This window comes from Plutella xylostella, chromosome 17 (genome assembly GCF_932276165.1).
Source record: "Plutella xylostella chromosome 17, ilPluXylo3.1, whole genome shotgun sequence".
In the NCBI taxonomy this organism is placed as follows: domain Eukaryota; kingdom Metazoa; phylum Arthropoda; class Insecta; order Lepidoptera; family Plutellidae; genus Plutella; species Plutella xylostella.
Window position 1 is genome coordinate 2,347,786 of NC_063997.1, and position 16,222 is coordinate 2,364,007.

Below are 16,222 nucleotides of genomic sequence, written 5' to 3' on the forward strand. Positions count from 1 at the left end.
ATCTACGATAATGAAATAATACGAGTATGTTACCGATAGTAAAATGTCTACACTATGGTGTGATTAGTTACGTGTGAGTTGAAAATAAAAGAAGCTATTTTTTATTTTATGCGAAATGTATTTCTTGTTTTTAAATAAAGACTAGATTATTTATGTACACTTACATCATAATAATATCATCAACATACATTTCAGGTACAACCACGACGATACGTTACATTGGAGCATTGCATGGTTAATATACTTAATTACTATCTGAGGATACTCGCGCTCTACTCAGGCCTGGATAAGCTTTTTTAATTGTTCTAGTTCTGATTTTTTATCTAAATACTTTTCTTTGTCCAAATGTTGAGTTATTTCTGACACTGAGTTGCGGTATTTGTCGCTGGCGAATTTTGACTCATACTTTAGCACAGCCTCTTCAGCTTTGGCAACTTTCTTTTCTAATCTAGTTCTTGCTGATTTTATAACACTATCAACATCATCAGCAACCAATTCTACACTCACTGTAGTATCCTTGTTTAAAACAGCACTTACGAAGTTTTTATGACCATGATTATCACCACTCTGAATTTTTCCACACCTTGTAAGATTCAAGAAAACTGTGCCATTATGAACAATATCTGTTAACAGTGTATTATCGGTTGATTTTAAATGTACAGTTGGACGAACTTTGTTTGAAATGCCATAAAAACCTTTAAGTTGTCGCACAAGGAATATTGTGTCCAGCAATTTATGAACCTGGTCTTCCAATTCTGCATTTCGCCACAGTTTAAAATCTTCGTATTGTGGAAAAGAAAATAGTCCCGTGCCGCCATCCTTAAAATTATGCACGATATTATGTTCGAAAGCAGGAATTCTCGGTATAAGTTCTTCAGTTAAATAAATCATAAATGGCGCCAAGCACCGTAATGATGTATTTAATACAGCAGATAGGGTATGTGCATGAGCGTATCCTATTTTCGGGTTAGGGTTATCAATTCCAGGTTTAGTTGCTTCTAAATAAACATCGCAAAATTCATTGTAGATCAATGTTTTCAATGATTTCGTAGCAATGTGAAAATCGTAATCATCCATTGATGAATTCACTTCATCCACCATTTTCGCTTGGCGACTCAAGATCCATCTATCAAAGTAGGTCAAATCATTGGACTTTATTTCGTCTTCAATCGGTTTTAGTTTATCAAAAGACAACTGTGTATACTTCACACTTTGCCAAATTTTGTTGCCGAATAATTTGTTAGTATGACACAAATCCACATCGAAATGGACAAAATGAGATTTGATATCATGAGACACAATACTGAACCGTAGAGCATCTACTCCACATTCTGGAATACCATTGCTGTTTGAAAAGTTAGATTTATGGTAAGCCTTTGCTTTTCCCATCTCATCCTTGGTAAGAATCCCTTTCTCACACATTTCTTCAGTTTTCTTTCTTAGACCATCTAATGAAATACCATTTATCACATCCAGAGGATCAATAACATTTCCTTTGCTTTTAGACATTTTCGCCCCCTTGCTGTCGCATACAATTCCATGGAGTAAAATATTTTCAAACGGTAATTTCTCTGTTAATTCCAGTCCAAGTATAACCATTCTGTGCACCCAAAATCCCAAGATATCATGCCCAGTGGCCATTAAACTCAAAGGATAAAATTTCTGATAATCTTTACTGTGAAGATCAGGCCAACCTAAAGACGCAAATGGATAGATTCCTGATGAAAACCATGTATCGAGTACATCACTATCTCTTTCAGCTTGAATATTTTCAGGCAATGTCCTCAGGATAACTGCCGCTTTATCTTTGGCTTCGTTTTCATCAATGTCGGCAATCCAAACTACATCCTTATCGGCTTTGCATCTGTATGCTGGTATTTGGTGCCCCCACCACAGCTGCCTCGATATGCACCAATCCCTTCCATCCCCAGTCCAGTCGAGCCAATTCTTTGTGAACTTCTCTGGCTTTATTTTTAGTTTACCACTTTTAACTAGTTCTTCTGCTTTCTTGTTTATTTTTTTACATGAAAGAAACCACTGTTCTTTGGGTAGATTATATATGACATCACCACTTCTACTGCAAACTGGCAAGCTCATTTTATGTGAAGTCACATTTCTTAATAATCCAAGTTCCCCAAGTTTCTGCAATAATGTTTCGCGGCAATCATACCTTTTCATATTGTCGAAGATTCCAGAGTTTATCATTTGGCCATGCTCATTAATGACTTGATGCAGTGGTAGATTGTGGTGTTTACCAACGTCATAGTCTATTTTACTGTGCGCTGGGGTTATTTTAACTGCGCCCGTACCAAATTCCATATCAACAAATTTATCAAATATGATAGGAATATTTTTGTTTGAGAAAGGATGAGTCACAGTTTTTCCTCGCAAATGGTGATATCTGTGAAATAAAAACATGACCACATTTATTAAGTGACTGGAAGAAAACAATTCTATACATATAAACTCATAGCGCTGTTTTCGCCCCATTAAGCAGAAAACTGTAATTAAAATAATGGTAAAGTTACCTCTGGTCATCAGGATGCACAGCGACTGCAGTGTCTCCGAGCATCGTCTCTGGCATGGTGGTGGCCACAACTAGCTCTTCATCGGAACCCGTTACTTTGTACGCAAAATTGTAGATCAATCCGAATTTCACTGGCTTCTCGTACCCAGACACTGTTATTTCTGTTGGTCCTTCCAACTCCACTTTATCAACTTCAATATCTGATACTGTGGATTGCAATTTGTTGCACCAGTTTATTAGAGATTTCTTTCTATAGATCAGTCCTTTTTTGAAAAGTTCAATAAATGCATGGTTGACAGCATTTGTGTGACGTGGGTCCATCGTGAACATTTGTCGGGACCAGTCTAAGCTGCACCCAAGGGTTCTGAGTTGTTTGCAAATGGCGTCACCATGTAGATCCTTCCATTTCCACACTTCCTGTACGAATTTTTCTCTTCCTAGATCTTGTCTTGTCAAATTCTGTTTTGATTGCAAATATTTTTCAACAACTCCCTGCAAATGAGAAAACACTGATTAAAATATATTACAAAATGTCCCATGTTATACATATAAAAGACAGTATAAAACAGTTGTATCCATTGTTTTATGGAAACCAAATTATGAATATTACTAGTCTAAAGACTAAGCATTTAAAGGAAATTAAATCTATTGCTGTACTAAATATTTTCTAAATTTTAATTACTAACATTAGATTAGATTAAATGTTTAATTGTAATGTGCATTGATAATTTTGCTGTTTATGTGTTGAATAATGTTTTCTATTCTATTCTATACTGTCAAAGCAAGAGAGTAATAAATTTAATTTTGTTTATATATTATGTTAGGTGCAAGTCACCCAAAAAAAATTGTAGTGCAACTTAGACCCAACCCACCTGAGTAGCAATGCCAGCATGGTCTGTGCCAGGCAACCACATAACATTTTGTCCCATAGACCTCTTACTTCTTACTATAACATCCTGAATCGTACAAGCTAGTGCATGACCTGAAATTATTATAAAAAATCATAAGTTTGATATAAAAAACCTACAAATTGCTTCACTTAATATTTTAATATATCTTATTTATAACTTATTTTAGTTTGCATTAAATTGAAAGCATTAGATGCAATCCATCCATATTTATTTATTAATTGATCAAAACCTACAGTTTAACAGAATATGCAGTAAAATTTGTCAAACCTTATAACCTGAGTTTAAAATGAATTTGTCAAGTACAGAATTAATTATGAAAACTAGATGAATGATGTTATGGTTTCTAGGATATAAACTAGACTAGACACTAAAGTATCATAATATGAATATAAAAGAGTATAACATAATATGAAGCTAAAGAGTTTTAGGTTATGCAACAACAATTAAGTAGGTACTTATTATAAATGAAACCTCCCTTTACTAGTTTATTTATTCATAAAAATAAGGTTAATGCTATAATTTATTATGAAATCTGTCTATTTATTGAATATATTTATTTACAAAAACAAACAAACCCAAGTGAAGTTTTCCGGTAATGTTCGGCGGGGGAAGTACCATACTGAACACAGGCTTTTCGTTGTTAATTGCGGCATTGAAACGCTCTTCTTTACACCATTTATCGTAACTATTTTTTTCAACTAATTCAGGTTTATAAGCTGCGGCACGTAAATCATCTTTGAACACTTTTCTTGCGGAACTATGAACAATCCTGCGTTGAATATTACTGGGAACACGGTACTTGCAAGCCACGTTCATGATTATATAATTTAGGGAATACCTCTATGTGGGTGGTTTATTTGGAAATACCTAGTTCAGTCAGTAAAACATATTAATAAAGCATTTAGAAATAAATAAAGTGAAGAAAATCGAGCAAAACTTTGAGTTTGTTTTTGAATGAAAGAAGTTTGTCAACTAAACTGTCAAGTTTGACCGCTTCGGCTGACATTTGACATTTTCATTGCTACTCTGTGTACTATTTGATGCTCAGAAAAAATACTCGATAACAAGCGCAGCGCAGCCGTAGCAAGCATCACAGACTAACTTTGACAGATTGTTCTGAGGGCCCACCACTTTAGTAACATACTCTTTGTTCGCTTGCCAAGCAAGTTGGATGGATGTCGAATGTGGTGTTTTTCGATAATCGTGAAATAAATTCGGTTTTGGTTTTGCTATAGAAAAACATGAATTCATTTTGAAAGTGTTTTGATCAATTAAGAGTTTGATTTAATTAAGCTCGGCTTGTTTCGTGTTGAACCAATAATTTTCAACTAAACAGCTGTGTGCCAAGGCCTCAGTTTTATTTAATTTGTTGCTTTACCGGTGTAAAGGCGTAAAAATGAATGATATGAATGGTTGTATTCATTTGAATAATTTTAAGGCTGCTAAAGGAGTTAATCCTTATAAAGTGGTACATGCATTCTTTGTGGCCTGTACTTCGCAGGAGGCGAGGATGTACAAGGTAAGCTCAAATTTACGTCTTCTGTAAAAGCCCTTGTAAGTTGAGAGCTAAATTTGCATTGCGCTATTGTTTTCTAGAGCATCTTCCACGCATCAAATCACCATGCAGTGAACTCTCTTTGTTGTCAAAATGTCACGATTTCTGATTAGGAATCAGCTGTTTCTTGAACTTTGACCTTACATCAGCTGTTCTTTTTATGGATGCTCCCTGATAGCTTAAATTCGTTTCTGGATGTAAGATTAGTGTAAATTAGTGTTTGTTATTTGTTTACGTAACTGATCAGCTGATCATTCCATGTTATTTTTCAAAATGGTTCATAAAATTGGTAGGTACATAGGGCTGCTTTCCTACTATTTATAGCTTGTTATATTTACGTGGTTCATCCAAGACTTGCTCAATAGACACACCTTCACTTATGTCAGGCTTGAAATTATGTTTCTACAAATATACATAATTCTTATCAGATCTCTCTTGGTCATACCACAGGCACATTGGCATACATAGATAAAGGATCTAGATATACATAGATAATGTTTATACAATACTGGCTGGTTTGCCTACCAATTGTGTATCAACTTTAGATAGAGAATCTAGAAAAGTAATACTAAGGTACATATCATGTACCTATTGGCTAATTAGGCTATAAAAAACATCACAAATTTCAACCAATCAGAGTGTCTATCTCAGCTTTTGTGACATCCAGGCTTGCCGCTCCAATTTACACAAGAGCCAGGCTGGTTGAGCTGAAATTAGGGGTATATATTTACAAAGATTACACTGGAGAGAGTCACATAAGTACAGGAGCTTCATCCCCCTCAGAATTTATATAATTTATAGAATACAACAAAAGAGACTAATATCAATCAAAACTGCTGGAATTGCTCTTCCTTATGAGCAGCACAATAAAAACATACATTTCTCGGACCAATGGTAATTAACATACTGATGACAAATAACCTTATTGCTCTAATCCCTTTATTGCATATGCTGAGGCCTTTGTAACACTCTGATAGTAACTGTTTCTTTTATTCAAGTATCTGCATTCTACTGTTTGTTGTATATTATGTATTTGAAATGTTGTTTATAAATAGTCATAATATTACTCTACCACCATTTCACAAAGGCTCCGTCACTAAGGAGAAGAAATGGTGAAATAAACTTTGTCAGTATTTAAAATAAATGTATCTTTATGTTCACACCTCTAGGCCACAGCATGTCTCTGCTTCGTGTGCAGCCAGCCCGGCCCGCGGCTGCACTCGTGTCTGCACTGCATCTACTTCGGCTGCTACGAGGGCCACATGCAGGAACACTCCAAGACCAAGAAGCATTTCCTGTACATAGATCTCAACCACGGGAATGTGTTCTGCGCCCAGTGCCAAGATTATATTTACGATCAGGAGCTGGCTGATATTGCTACAAGGAATAGACTGAAGGGGGCTAAGTAAGTAGCTGTTAGATTATTGAACTTTGTAGTTATAAGTGGAAAGGCTCTCATTCTGAAGTTGTAATGCACATACATAGCTTACCTGTGCATTCCCCATTCTACGGGCATTTCCCCCTTATTCTGTTATAGCATTTTCATCATAATAAGCCAAGCACCTCTTTTCCACCAATCTAAAATTATACTAACTAAAACCACCCATTCTCCCACAGGTCTCTCGGCCTAAGTGCCCCCTTCATGTCGTGGGTGCCCAACGCCAACGAGGCGGCCGCGCTGCGGCGTCTCCGCAAGCGCCGCATGATCAGCCCCAACACCACCATCGGGCTGCGCGGGCTGCAGAACCTGGGGTCGACGTGTTTCATGAACTGTATTGTTCAGGTTAGTTGAAAACCTTCATTAATAAATAGACACTGTTGTTTGTGTTTCTTCTTTCATCAATGAGTAGAATAGGTAACATAAACGGCATACACTTAACCGAGGTGCACAGGTGCATTGATGCATCCAGTGTAATGTTTATCCTAAACCTGCGGCTGCTACACGGGTTCGTTATCGACGTCGATAAACTCGTTTAAAAAAGCGCGTTCTACAAATCACAGCGCCGTATTTATGGTGCATCGCGATATAGGGACGTTTAATTACGTCGAAAACGAACCTGTGTAACGGCAGCTGGGGTTGGGGGAATTTATATGTTTATAATAACTTTATTCAATGTTGTTATTGCCAAACCAAAACAACAGTGATTAATTCTTTATGAGTCCATTGCCTTTAATATTTAGTTACAATTTTGAACATTAACTTATCATTCATTCTCATTGCTATCACACGGCTAACCCACAAAAAAGAAAATAGGGGCGTTGCAGTAATTACGTATATAAATTTGAAAATGTAAAAGTATTGAATAGGCGGTTTATATTGCCTATATGAATCTCTACCAAATACTATTTATATTTCACATCATACTAAATACAATATCTCATATTTCTAGACGTTGATCCACACGCCCCTACTCCGTGACTACTTCCTGGGCGAGCGGCACAAGTGCAAGCCGTCCGGGGCAGGGAAGTGCCTCGTGTGCGAGGTGTCCAAGCTGTTCCAGGTGCGTCATGTTTGTAAATTACTAGCTGTATTCTGCGAGATTCGTTTCAAATCTAAAGGTTTTAACTGTGATGGACCGGCCGGTCTATTTACAAATGTTTTCTTCCTAATCCTGCCCCTGCTCCCTTTCCCACTCCCCTTACCATTACTAAAGGAGTCTCTGTTTCTAACTTTGGATTCTAATTACGATAATATATTATTATAATGATGAGGACGGCCGAGGATCGAGTGTTGTGGCGCTCCAATGGAGAGGCATATGTGCAGCAGTGGATGATTATTGGCTGATGAATGATGATGATGATTATTATAATGTTCCATTTGCAATCAACATGAGTTTTTCTCCGGCGCCAAGACATCTTTAACCCTGCACCGGCTTCTGCACCTGATCTTTTACAATAAATGTAAATTCTGACTCCAATAACTCTTCCATTCTAACCCCTCAGGAGTTCTACTCCGGCGCCAAGACACCTTTAACCCTACACCGGCTCCTGCACCTGATCTGGACGCACGCGCGCCACCTGGCGGGCTACGAGCAGCAGGACGCGCACGAGTTCTTCATCGCCACGCTGGACGTGCTGCACCGGTGAGACACAATGTAGAAAGACATAAATAAAACATTTTTCATCACGACCCATCACATTTCCACTTCTGGAGCACGGGTCTCCTTCCAAATGAAGGAAGGGTCTTAGTCCACAATGCTGGCCACGTGCGGGTTGGTGGACCATTTTTATTCGTCGGAAAATGAAGCGCCCCTATTCATTTCTACTCTTTTTTACCAGGCTGTATCTGTGATTACGCGGCACCAAATGAAATTATACTGCGGAAAGCGCACGTTTCATAATTAACCACTTTTCTTCTCCGCAGCCACTGCATGAACGGGCTCGAAGACGTCGAGAAAAAGGAAAACGGTCGCTGCAACTGCATAATCGACCAGATCTTCACCGGCGGGCTGCAGAGCGACGTGGTCTGCACGTGCTGCTCCGGCGTGTCCACCACCATCGACCCCTTCTGGGACATCAGCCTGGACGTGGCCGGCCCGGGCTCGCTGCAGGTACTGACCACCGTGAGGGCGTTACTGTGTGTTTATCCGGCTCGAAGGACCTAATATAGGATAATACACTATTAATGTTTGTAAATCAGGAACGGCTGAACCGATTTGGATTAAAATTAGTAGGGAGGTAGCTAAAAACTAAGAGAAAGATATTAGATAGATACTTTTATCCCGGATTTCCCACGGAAATCCTTTTTAGGTTGAAGCGATATTATGAAAAACGGCTGTATCGACTTGGATGAATATTGCTAGGTACGTAGCTAAAAACCGGAAGAATGACATAGAATGACATAGGACCTTTTATCCCGGATTTCCCACGGGAAATCTTTTAAGGGTGATGCGATATTATAATACTTTTTATCCAGGTATTCCCATGGGGATATGTTTAGCTAGTATAGTTACAATAAACAATGGTAAGAAGAAGAAGCGTCGCGGGCGCTGCAACTGCATCATCGAGCATATCTTCACCGGCGGGCTGCAGAGCGACGTGGTCTGCACGTGCTGCTCCGGCGTGTCCACCACCATCGACCCCTTCTGGGACATCAGCCTGGACGTGGCCGGCCCGGGCTCGCTGCAGGTACTGCCCGCCGTGAGGGCTTTACTGTGTGTTTATCCGGCCCAAAGGACCAAATGTAGGAAAATACACTAATTATGCTTGTAAATCAGGAACGGCTGAACCAATTAGGATTAAAATTAGTAGGGAGGTAAAAAAAACTAGGAGAAAGATATTAGATAGATACTTTTATCCCGAATTTCCCACGGAAATCCTTTTAAGGATGAAGCGATATTATGAAAAACGGCTGTATCGGTTTGGATGAAAATTGCTAGGTACGTAGCTGAAAACCGGAATAATGACATAGGATACCTTTTATCCTGGATTTCCCACGGGATTTTTTTATTATGAAGCGGGATCAAAAGTATGATAGTATGTACTTTTGATCCCAGGATTCCCACGGGAATACTTTTAAATATGTGAAACACACGGGAAACGCTAGTATAGTTACAATAAACAATGGTAAGAAGAAGAAACCTCGCGGGCGCTGCAACTGCATCATCGAGCATATCTTCACCGGCGGGCTGCAGAGCGACGTGGTCTGCACGTGCTGCTCCGGCGTGTCCACCACCATCGACCCCTTCTGGGACATCAGCCTGGACGTGGCCGGCCCGGGCTCGCTGCAGGTACTGACCACCGTGAGGGCGTTACTGTGTATTTATCCGGCTCGAAGGACCTAATGTAGGAAAATACACTATTTATGTTTGTAAATCAGGAACGGATGAACCGATTTGGATGAAAATTTGTAGGTTGGTAGCTAAAAACCGGAAAAAGGATATAGGACACCTATATTCCCATGAGAATCCCGGGTTAGTAAGTATAATAATATCGCTTCACCCTAAAAACATTTCCCGTGGGAAATCCGGGATTATAGGTGACCTATATCCTTCTTGCGGTTTTTAGCTACCTACATAGAAAATTTCATCCAAATACTTTTAAAGGTATGTAAAACACACGGGAAAAGCTACTATAGTGGCCGGCCCGGGCTCGCTGCAGGTACTGCCCACCGTGAGGGCTTTACTGTGTATAGTACGGTTTATCAGGTTCAAAGGACCGAACTTAGGGAGGATTCTCACCCAAAAGTACTTTTTTTTTTAATCTTTATTTATTAAAGAGACTTAGGTCACTTACAATAGACTGTGACCATGTCAGTCTCATCGAGACATACACTATTTAAATAAATGCTAAACTAGGGTTGTCTTAAGTCTAAACAATATTTTACATAACTATACAATATTTTGGCCTCAATAGAACATGGATTTGAAAGGATAGTCTGAAATGCACCAACGTCAATTAGATTGACTCGAAGTTTTCGAAATAACATTGCTCTGTCCGAATTATATTGTTTACATTCTACCAAAAAATGATATAAGTCCTCGGGAACACCCAAATATTCCGAAAAACTTTTTTCCGAATTTGATAACCCCGAATATGTAATTTACGAAATATTGCAATAACGATTTTTTAAAATACCGACTTGTAATAATCACGAAAATTATAATTTCGAATATTATAATCACGAATATTGTTATTACGATTGTTAAATATACGAATGTTAAAAAATACGATTACTTTAATATACGAAAAATAAAATACCGATTTATTATAATCACGAAAAAGTCAAATCCCGATCGGAAATATGATAATTCGTGATTTTGACAAAAAAACATAAACGTCTTTAAAACTTTAGAACCAAAACCAAAAGATAGGTGCGACGACGAGCAAAGCGAGGAGGAGCGTGTTAGGTGCACATAGATATCGAAAAACAAAGCGGAGCGCAGCGAAGCGGAGCGGAGCGTTTCAAATATAGAGCAAAACAATTGCTAGGATCTTTATGGTGTTTAAACTTAAAAACCTTAGGACCTAAACCTAAAGATAGGTGCGACGACGAGCAAAGCGAGGAGGAGCGTGTTAGGTGCACATTGATATCGAAAAACAAAGCGGAGCGCAGCGAAGCGGAGCGGAGCGTTTCAAATATAGAGCAAAACAATTGCTAGGATTTTTATGGTGTTTAAACTTAAAAACCTTAGGACCTAAACCTAAAGATAGGTGCGACGACGAGCAAAGCGAGGAGGAGCGTGTTAGGTGCACATGGATATCGAAAAACAAAGCGGAGCGCAGCGAAGCGGAGCGGAGCGTTTCAAATATAGAGCAAAACAATTGCTAGGATTTTTATGGTGTTTAAACTTAAAAACCTTAGGACCTAAACCTAAAGATAGGTGCGACGACGAGCAAAGCGAGGAGGAGCGTGTTAGGTGCACATTGATATCGAAAAACAAAGCGGAGCGCAGCGAAGCGGAGCGGAGCGTTTCAAATATAGAGCAAAACAATTGCTAGGATTTTTATGGTGTTTAAACTTAAAAACCTTAGGACCTAAACCTAAAGATAGGTGCGACGACGAGCAAAGCGAGGAGGAGCGTGTTAGGTGCACATAGATATCGAAAAACAAAGCGGAGCGCAGCGAAGCGGAGCGGAGCGTTTCAAAGATAGAGCAAAACAATTACTAGGATTTTTATGGTGTTTAAACTTAAAAACCTTAGGACCTAAACCTAAAGATAGGTGCGACGACGAGCAAAGCGAGGAGGAGCGTGTTAGGTGCACATTGATATCGAAAAACAAAGCGGAGCGCAGCGAAGCGGAGCGGAGCGTTTTACATAATATAGCTTAAAAAATATTGTTTTTATACGCATTATGCTGCATTATTCATAATAGATAACCATTTCTTGTTAACTAAGAAAAATTCGGGAATTTGTATTTTCGGAATATTAAAACTTCGGGATTCGTAATTTAAATAATTCGATATAATAAAAATCGTACTTTTGAAACATCGAAATAATAATATTCGGAAAATTAACATTCGTTATATTAATAAATGTGTTGTTTGAAATTTCGTTTATAAACTATTCGTGATTTTCGTTATTCGGAAACTTAAAATTCGGGATTGTGAATTATTCGGAACTATGAAATTCGAAATTTAAAAAATCGTTATTTTCATATTCGTAAAAAAGTATTTCGGAATTATGTAGTGTACCCAAGTCCTCTACTACTGAACATGCTGAACAATCCGGTGAGCCTACAACTTTCATCATATATTTAAACTTATTTAATGGCAAATGACCTGATCTTAATCTATGGGACAAAACAATCTCATATCTACTTAATTTACACTCAGCAAACCATGGGATTCTGGGAGGTTCAGCTTGTAGCGTTTTGTACCAAACGCCCTTTTCTACAGATTTTGAATCAAAATATTCCTTCCAGTGTTCATGATTCCGATTTTTATATTTTAACAAGAAATCTGAATAATTACTTTTTATATTGTATGTAACACCATCCGATACACCCATTTTAGCGAGACGGTCAGCTTCTTCATTGCCTACTAATCCGATGTGCGAAGGTATCCATTGCAAACGAAAAACTCTATTATTGTTTATTAATTCCTTCATTTTGTTCAGCACAACGTATCCCATCGATAAAAGTACTTAAAGTTAGGATAGGTACCTCAGAAACAAACTACTACTACTCACTACCTGTATAAAAACCTATACGCGTAAAATGCTAGATATACTAGCGCTTAAAAAGTACATAATGAAACTAACTGATTGGCGCTGGTAGTCAATCTTAACACCCGTGGAACTACCACCACCGACACATTAGCAATTAACAATCCTTAAAATGCGTTACTTGCTTGTCAAATCTGACGCAACTTATATGGATTTGACAGGCGAGTGATGCTACTTATTGATCGTTATTTGCATATGTGTCAGTGGGGGTACGGTAGCTATTCAGCCTCATATGCCTTGCCCACTGCCACTTCACCTTACTGATGTTACTTACAAACATTCACCTTTCAGGCCTGCCTGGAGCGCTTCACCCGCGCCGAGCACCTCGGCTCCGGCGCCAAGATCAAGTGCTCCAACTGCCGCGCGTACCGCGAGTCCACCAAGCAGCTCACGCTCGAGACGCTGCCCATCGTCGCCAGCTTCCATCTGAAGCGGTTTGAGCACTCAGAGCAGATCGACAGAAAGGTATATAACATATTACAATAATGCCCAAACTATACTTGCAATCCTATCCAATCCAAGTCCAATGTCTTCTATGAGTCATAACCCAATGGGACGGAAGACCGGCTGGATAAAGCTAGATGCATGACCGACTGGTTTACATGCCCATCCAGACAGCATAATTTAACTTTTATATATATACACCAGGTGATCAGCTATGTTCTAACCAGACTTGTATCACAATTTAAAAACACAAATTATTACCGGTTAGCTATGCCGGGACCTCTGAATGTTGTAACTAAGCCACCACTTGACCACAGGGGCAGATTGATATACAACCACCACCGACCATATTTATGCCAAAATGTATACCGAACAGGGCGTAGATCTGATTTAAAAATAAAATTATAATTTTATCCCCTCCCCAGATCTCAACCTTCGTATCCTTCCCCGCGGAACTCGACATGACTCCGTTCATGTCGTCCCACCGCCGCGCCGTCGACACAGCGGACAACAACAACGGGCCAGAGGGCGTATTCGAAGACAACCGCTACTCGCTCTTCGCCGTAGTGAACCATCTGGGGTCTCTCGATGCGGGCCACTACACGGCGTATGTGCGACAGATGAAGGGCAGCTGGTTCAAGTGTGACGATCACATGATCACCAGGGCCGACTTGGCTGAGGTGCTGGATAGTGAGGGGTGAGTTGTTGTTGAATTATGAAAGAAATGATTGTGGTACAGGTTGCCACGCAGATATCTTTGGGCTTCCATAGATAAGAAATTGCGTCGTGAAAACGTCTGTTTCTTACTAGCAGGTATTCAATGGGAGAGAGTTGCACAATACCACGTCGTATCGCGTTTACAAAGCGACATCGTATCACGTGTATATGTGGGAGCCCTTATCCCAGCCGAAACGTAATATGGTCCGTTAAAAGTTTGATGATAGTTTCCACTAGAGGCGCCACTTTGTATGTACACCGTAAAACTTTTTTACTTTTTGAAAACTATAACAACCTTCACAGAAATATAATTTTAATTTACTTTTCTTACAGATATCTTCTTTTCTACCACAAGACCGTGCTGGAATATGAATGCGACGTCTAAGATGTTTCACTCCAGGCATCGTTTCATATAAAATCTACTCGTATTGTCTGTGTATTCGATGTTTACTTATAAAATCTATCTTATACTGTATACGGTATTAATATCGAATCGTTAGTCAAAAGCTGAGCAGCGCTTAAAACCCAAATGAAATGTGTTAAAAGGACGATGACGACGCAAACATTTTACAAGTCAACATCTGTAAAAAATTATTTCAACTTTATTTCAAGAGGCATAAAGCTCTGCTCCTAACAACCTACCGTTCTTGTGAACGGAAAGAGTCATCATATTAGTAGAAAGAAGAAGAAAAACAATGATGTTCATTATATACCTACCCCAAATTATTGACGAATTTGTTAGTTGCTAAGCTTTAACGTACCTAAATGTTATATGTTTTTCTCTGTAGTGTTTAAACTTAAGTGAGTTGAGGAAAAGCTGCGTTTTCACTGAGTATTCTATTTTAAGGGACAAAGTGTGAGTTTTCTTACCATTCGATCGCAGTTAAATTATGTTAAATTGTATGACGCAGTAGTGTCGCCATCTAGTGGTACGTTGCATTACCTCATCGTCAAAAAAGAGAAAACTGTATTCGAAATATTGCATTATATAATGATAAAGTTTTAAATAACTTATAATATCCAACATTCAGGATTTCAGGATGAAGTGAACGAAAACGCAGCTTTAGTTGGAAGTCAATGGATGGACTGATTGTCAGTAGGTATACCTAATCATATTGGAATGAAATTCTCGGTTAAGTAGATTAAGAATGGTATTTTCAGAAGACTTCTCATAGGTAGGTCACAAGTAATTTTTATTTTCTCTAACAATGTAATAATGAAGATACTAAAATTAGTGTTTGTCGATTTATGTTCAAAGGTTTACGATCAAACTGCTATCTACCTCGTACTTTGTAAATCCTAATTTGCATTTTCTAGAACTCTGTAATTTTATGATCGAATGTGCATATTTTGTTTGGAAGTAATACTAACTATAGTTTGTAGACTATAGCTTGAGTCTTATGACAGCTGTCAAATCGATACTTTTACCTGTCATTTGTTTCTTTTTCAAGGGATAACGACCTTATTTACCAGGCATAAGAATGTAACTATCTGCTGATCAAACGTCATGCGAATCATGCTATATTTTACAAAGTACATGTATTAAATCTATTAATGCTGCATGAGGTCGTGTCTTAGTTAGAATCAAACCTATGACTGAACTGAAATTAGTTTATATTGATGTGATATTTAATATTTATGACTTGTATTAGTATAGTTAGTGCTATGGATTTTTAATTTCCTCTCTTGAGTTGGCACGTTACTTCGCTTTTTAAAGTTAGATCCAAACGTGTTTAACAATATTTTTAGTCATGTATAAATTAATTCGAAATTTCATCAAAATGATATCCCCTAATTATATTTATTAGATCTATATTTACTATATCCTGGAAATAGATTTGAAAAGCTAAGATGATCTAAACTGTAATTTCTACAATTTTGGAGCCAGTTTATGTATATACCTGCTGCTTTCATAATTAGACATTTCTTATTAGCTAATTGTGTTACAAAGTTTTGGCATTAATAATTTTACAGAAATGGACAAAGTAGGTACTTGTCTATTTATTTGCATTTAATAAGTGTAGTGTTTATTTCTGACACTGTTGTTATTTTAGTCCGGATTGATGTGATATATTACTGGAATCAATATTATAAATCAAATGTGTAAATTTGAAGTTATTTTAAAGTATAATATGTGTTAGTATTAGGATCGATTAGTTCACAAAATGTGTTTAAAAAGTATAAAAATATTGTAAAAAATGTATTAAAAAATATTGGTCTAAAATTTGATGAAAATTAATAAATATTATTGGATGTACCCATTTTACCTCAAAATCACTAATGTCCCTTTGTGGTAGTTTCCCTCAATCATAACCTGATTCCTAATTAATGTGTCGCCACTTTATGGCTTAGATATTGAATTTATGAAATTATTTAAATTGAATAAATATCTTAAAATCGT

General features: G+C 38.0%; 2 protein-coding genes across 2 annotated transcripts; one reads left to right on the forward strand and one right to left on the reverse strand.

Annotated features, from left to right (window-relative positions):
- Window positions 1-135: 135 nt before the first annotated feature.
- Window positions 136-4,397, reverse strand: LOC105386627 (valine--tRNA ligase). Its single transcript, XM_011557233.3, has 4 exons — window positions 4,014-4,397; window positions 3,400-3,509; window positions 2,529-3,019; window positions 136-2,401 (listed from the first exon to the last, which is right to left on the reverse strand). The coding sequence occupies exons 1-4, from the start codon at window positions 4,252-4,254 to the stop codon at window positions 277-279; spliced, it is 2,967 nt and encodes a 988-aa protein (XP_011555535.3). The 5' UTR covers window positions 4,255-4,397; the 3' UTR covers window positions 136-276.
- A 192-nt stretch (window positions 4,398-4,589) lies between these two features.
- LOC105386625 (ubiquitin carboxyl-terminal hydrolase nonstop) lies at window positions 4,590-16,222 on the forward strand. The gene is made up of 9 exons (XM_038108920.2): window positions 4,590-4,957; window positions 6,163-6,398; window positions 6,611-6,776; window positions 7,384-7,494; window positions 7,937-8,076; window positions 8,358-8,544; window positions 12,952-13,125; window positions 13,530-13,801; window positions 14,155-16,222. Exons 1-9 carry the CDS (start codon window positions 4,835-4,837, stop codon window positions 14,204-14,206), a joined length of 1,461 nt encoding a protein of 486 aa, XP_037964848.1. The 5' UTR covers window positions 4,590-4,834; the 3' UTR covers window positions 14,207-16,222.

What these genes read in the sequence shown, in the direction of transcription:
- LOC105386627 (XM_011557233.3), bottom strand. Translation starts at nt 4,254, where the DNA reads ATGAACGTGGCTTGCAAGTACCGTGTTCCCAGTAATATTCAACGCAGG. An exon ending in ATGCTGGCATTGCTACTCAG is followed by an intron (nt 3,020 to 3,399) that starts GTGGGTTGGGTC and finishes TCTCATTTGCAG; the next exon opens with GGAGTTGTTGAAAAATATTT. An exon ending in GTGCATCCTGATGACCAGAG is followed by an intron (nt 2,402 to 2,528) that starts GTAACTTTACCA and finishes TTTATTTCACAG; the next exon opens with ATATCACCATTTGCGAGGAA.
- LOC105386625 (XM_038108920.2), top strand. Translation starts at nt 4,835, where the DNA reads ATGAATGATATGAATGGTTGTATTCATTTGAATAATTTTAAGGCTGCT. An exon ending in TCATGAACTGTATTGTTCAG is followed by an intron (nt 6,777 to 7,383) that starts GTTAGTTGAAAA and finishes TCATATTTCTAG; the next exon opens with ACGTTGATCCACACGCCCCT. An exon ending in AGGTGTCCAAGCTGTTCCAG is followed by an intron (nt 7,495 to 7,936) that starts GTGCGTCATGTT and finishes CTAACCCCTCAG; the next exon opens with GAGTTCTACTCCGGCGCCAA.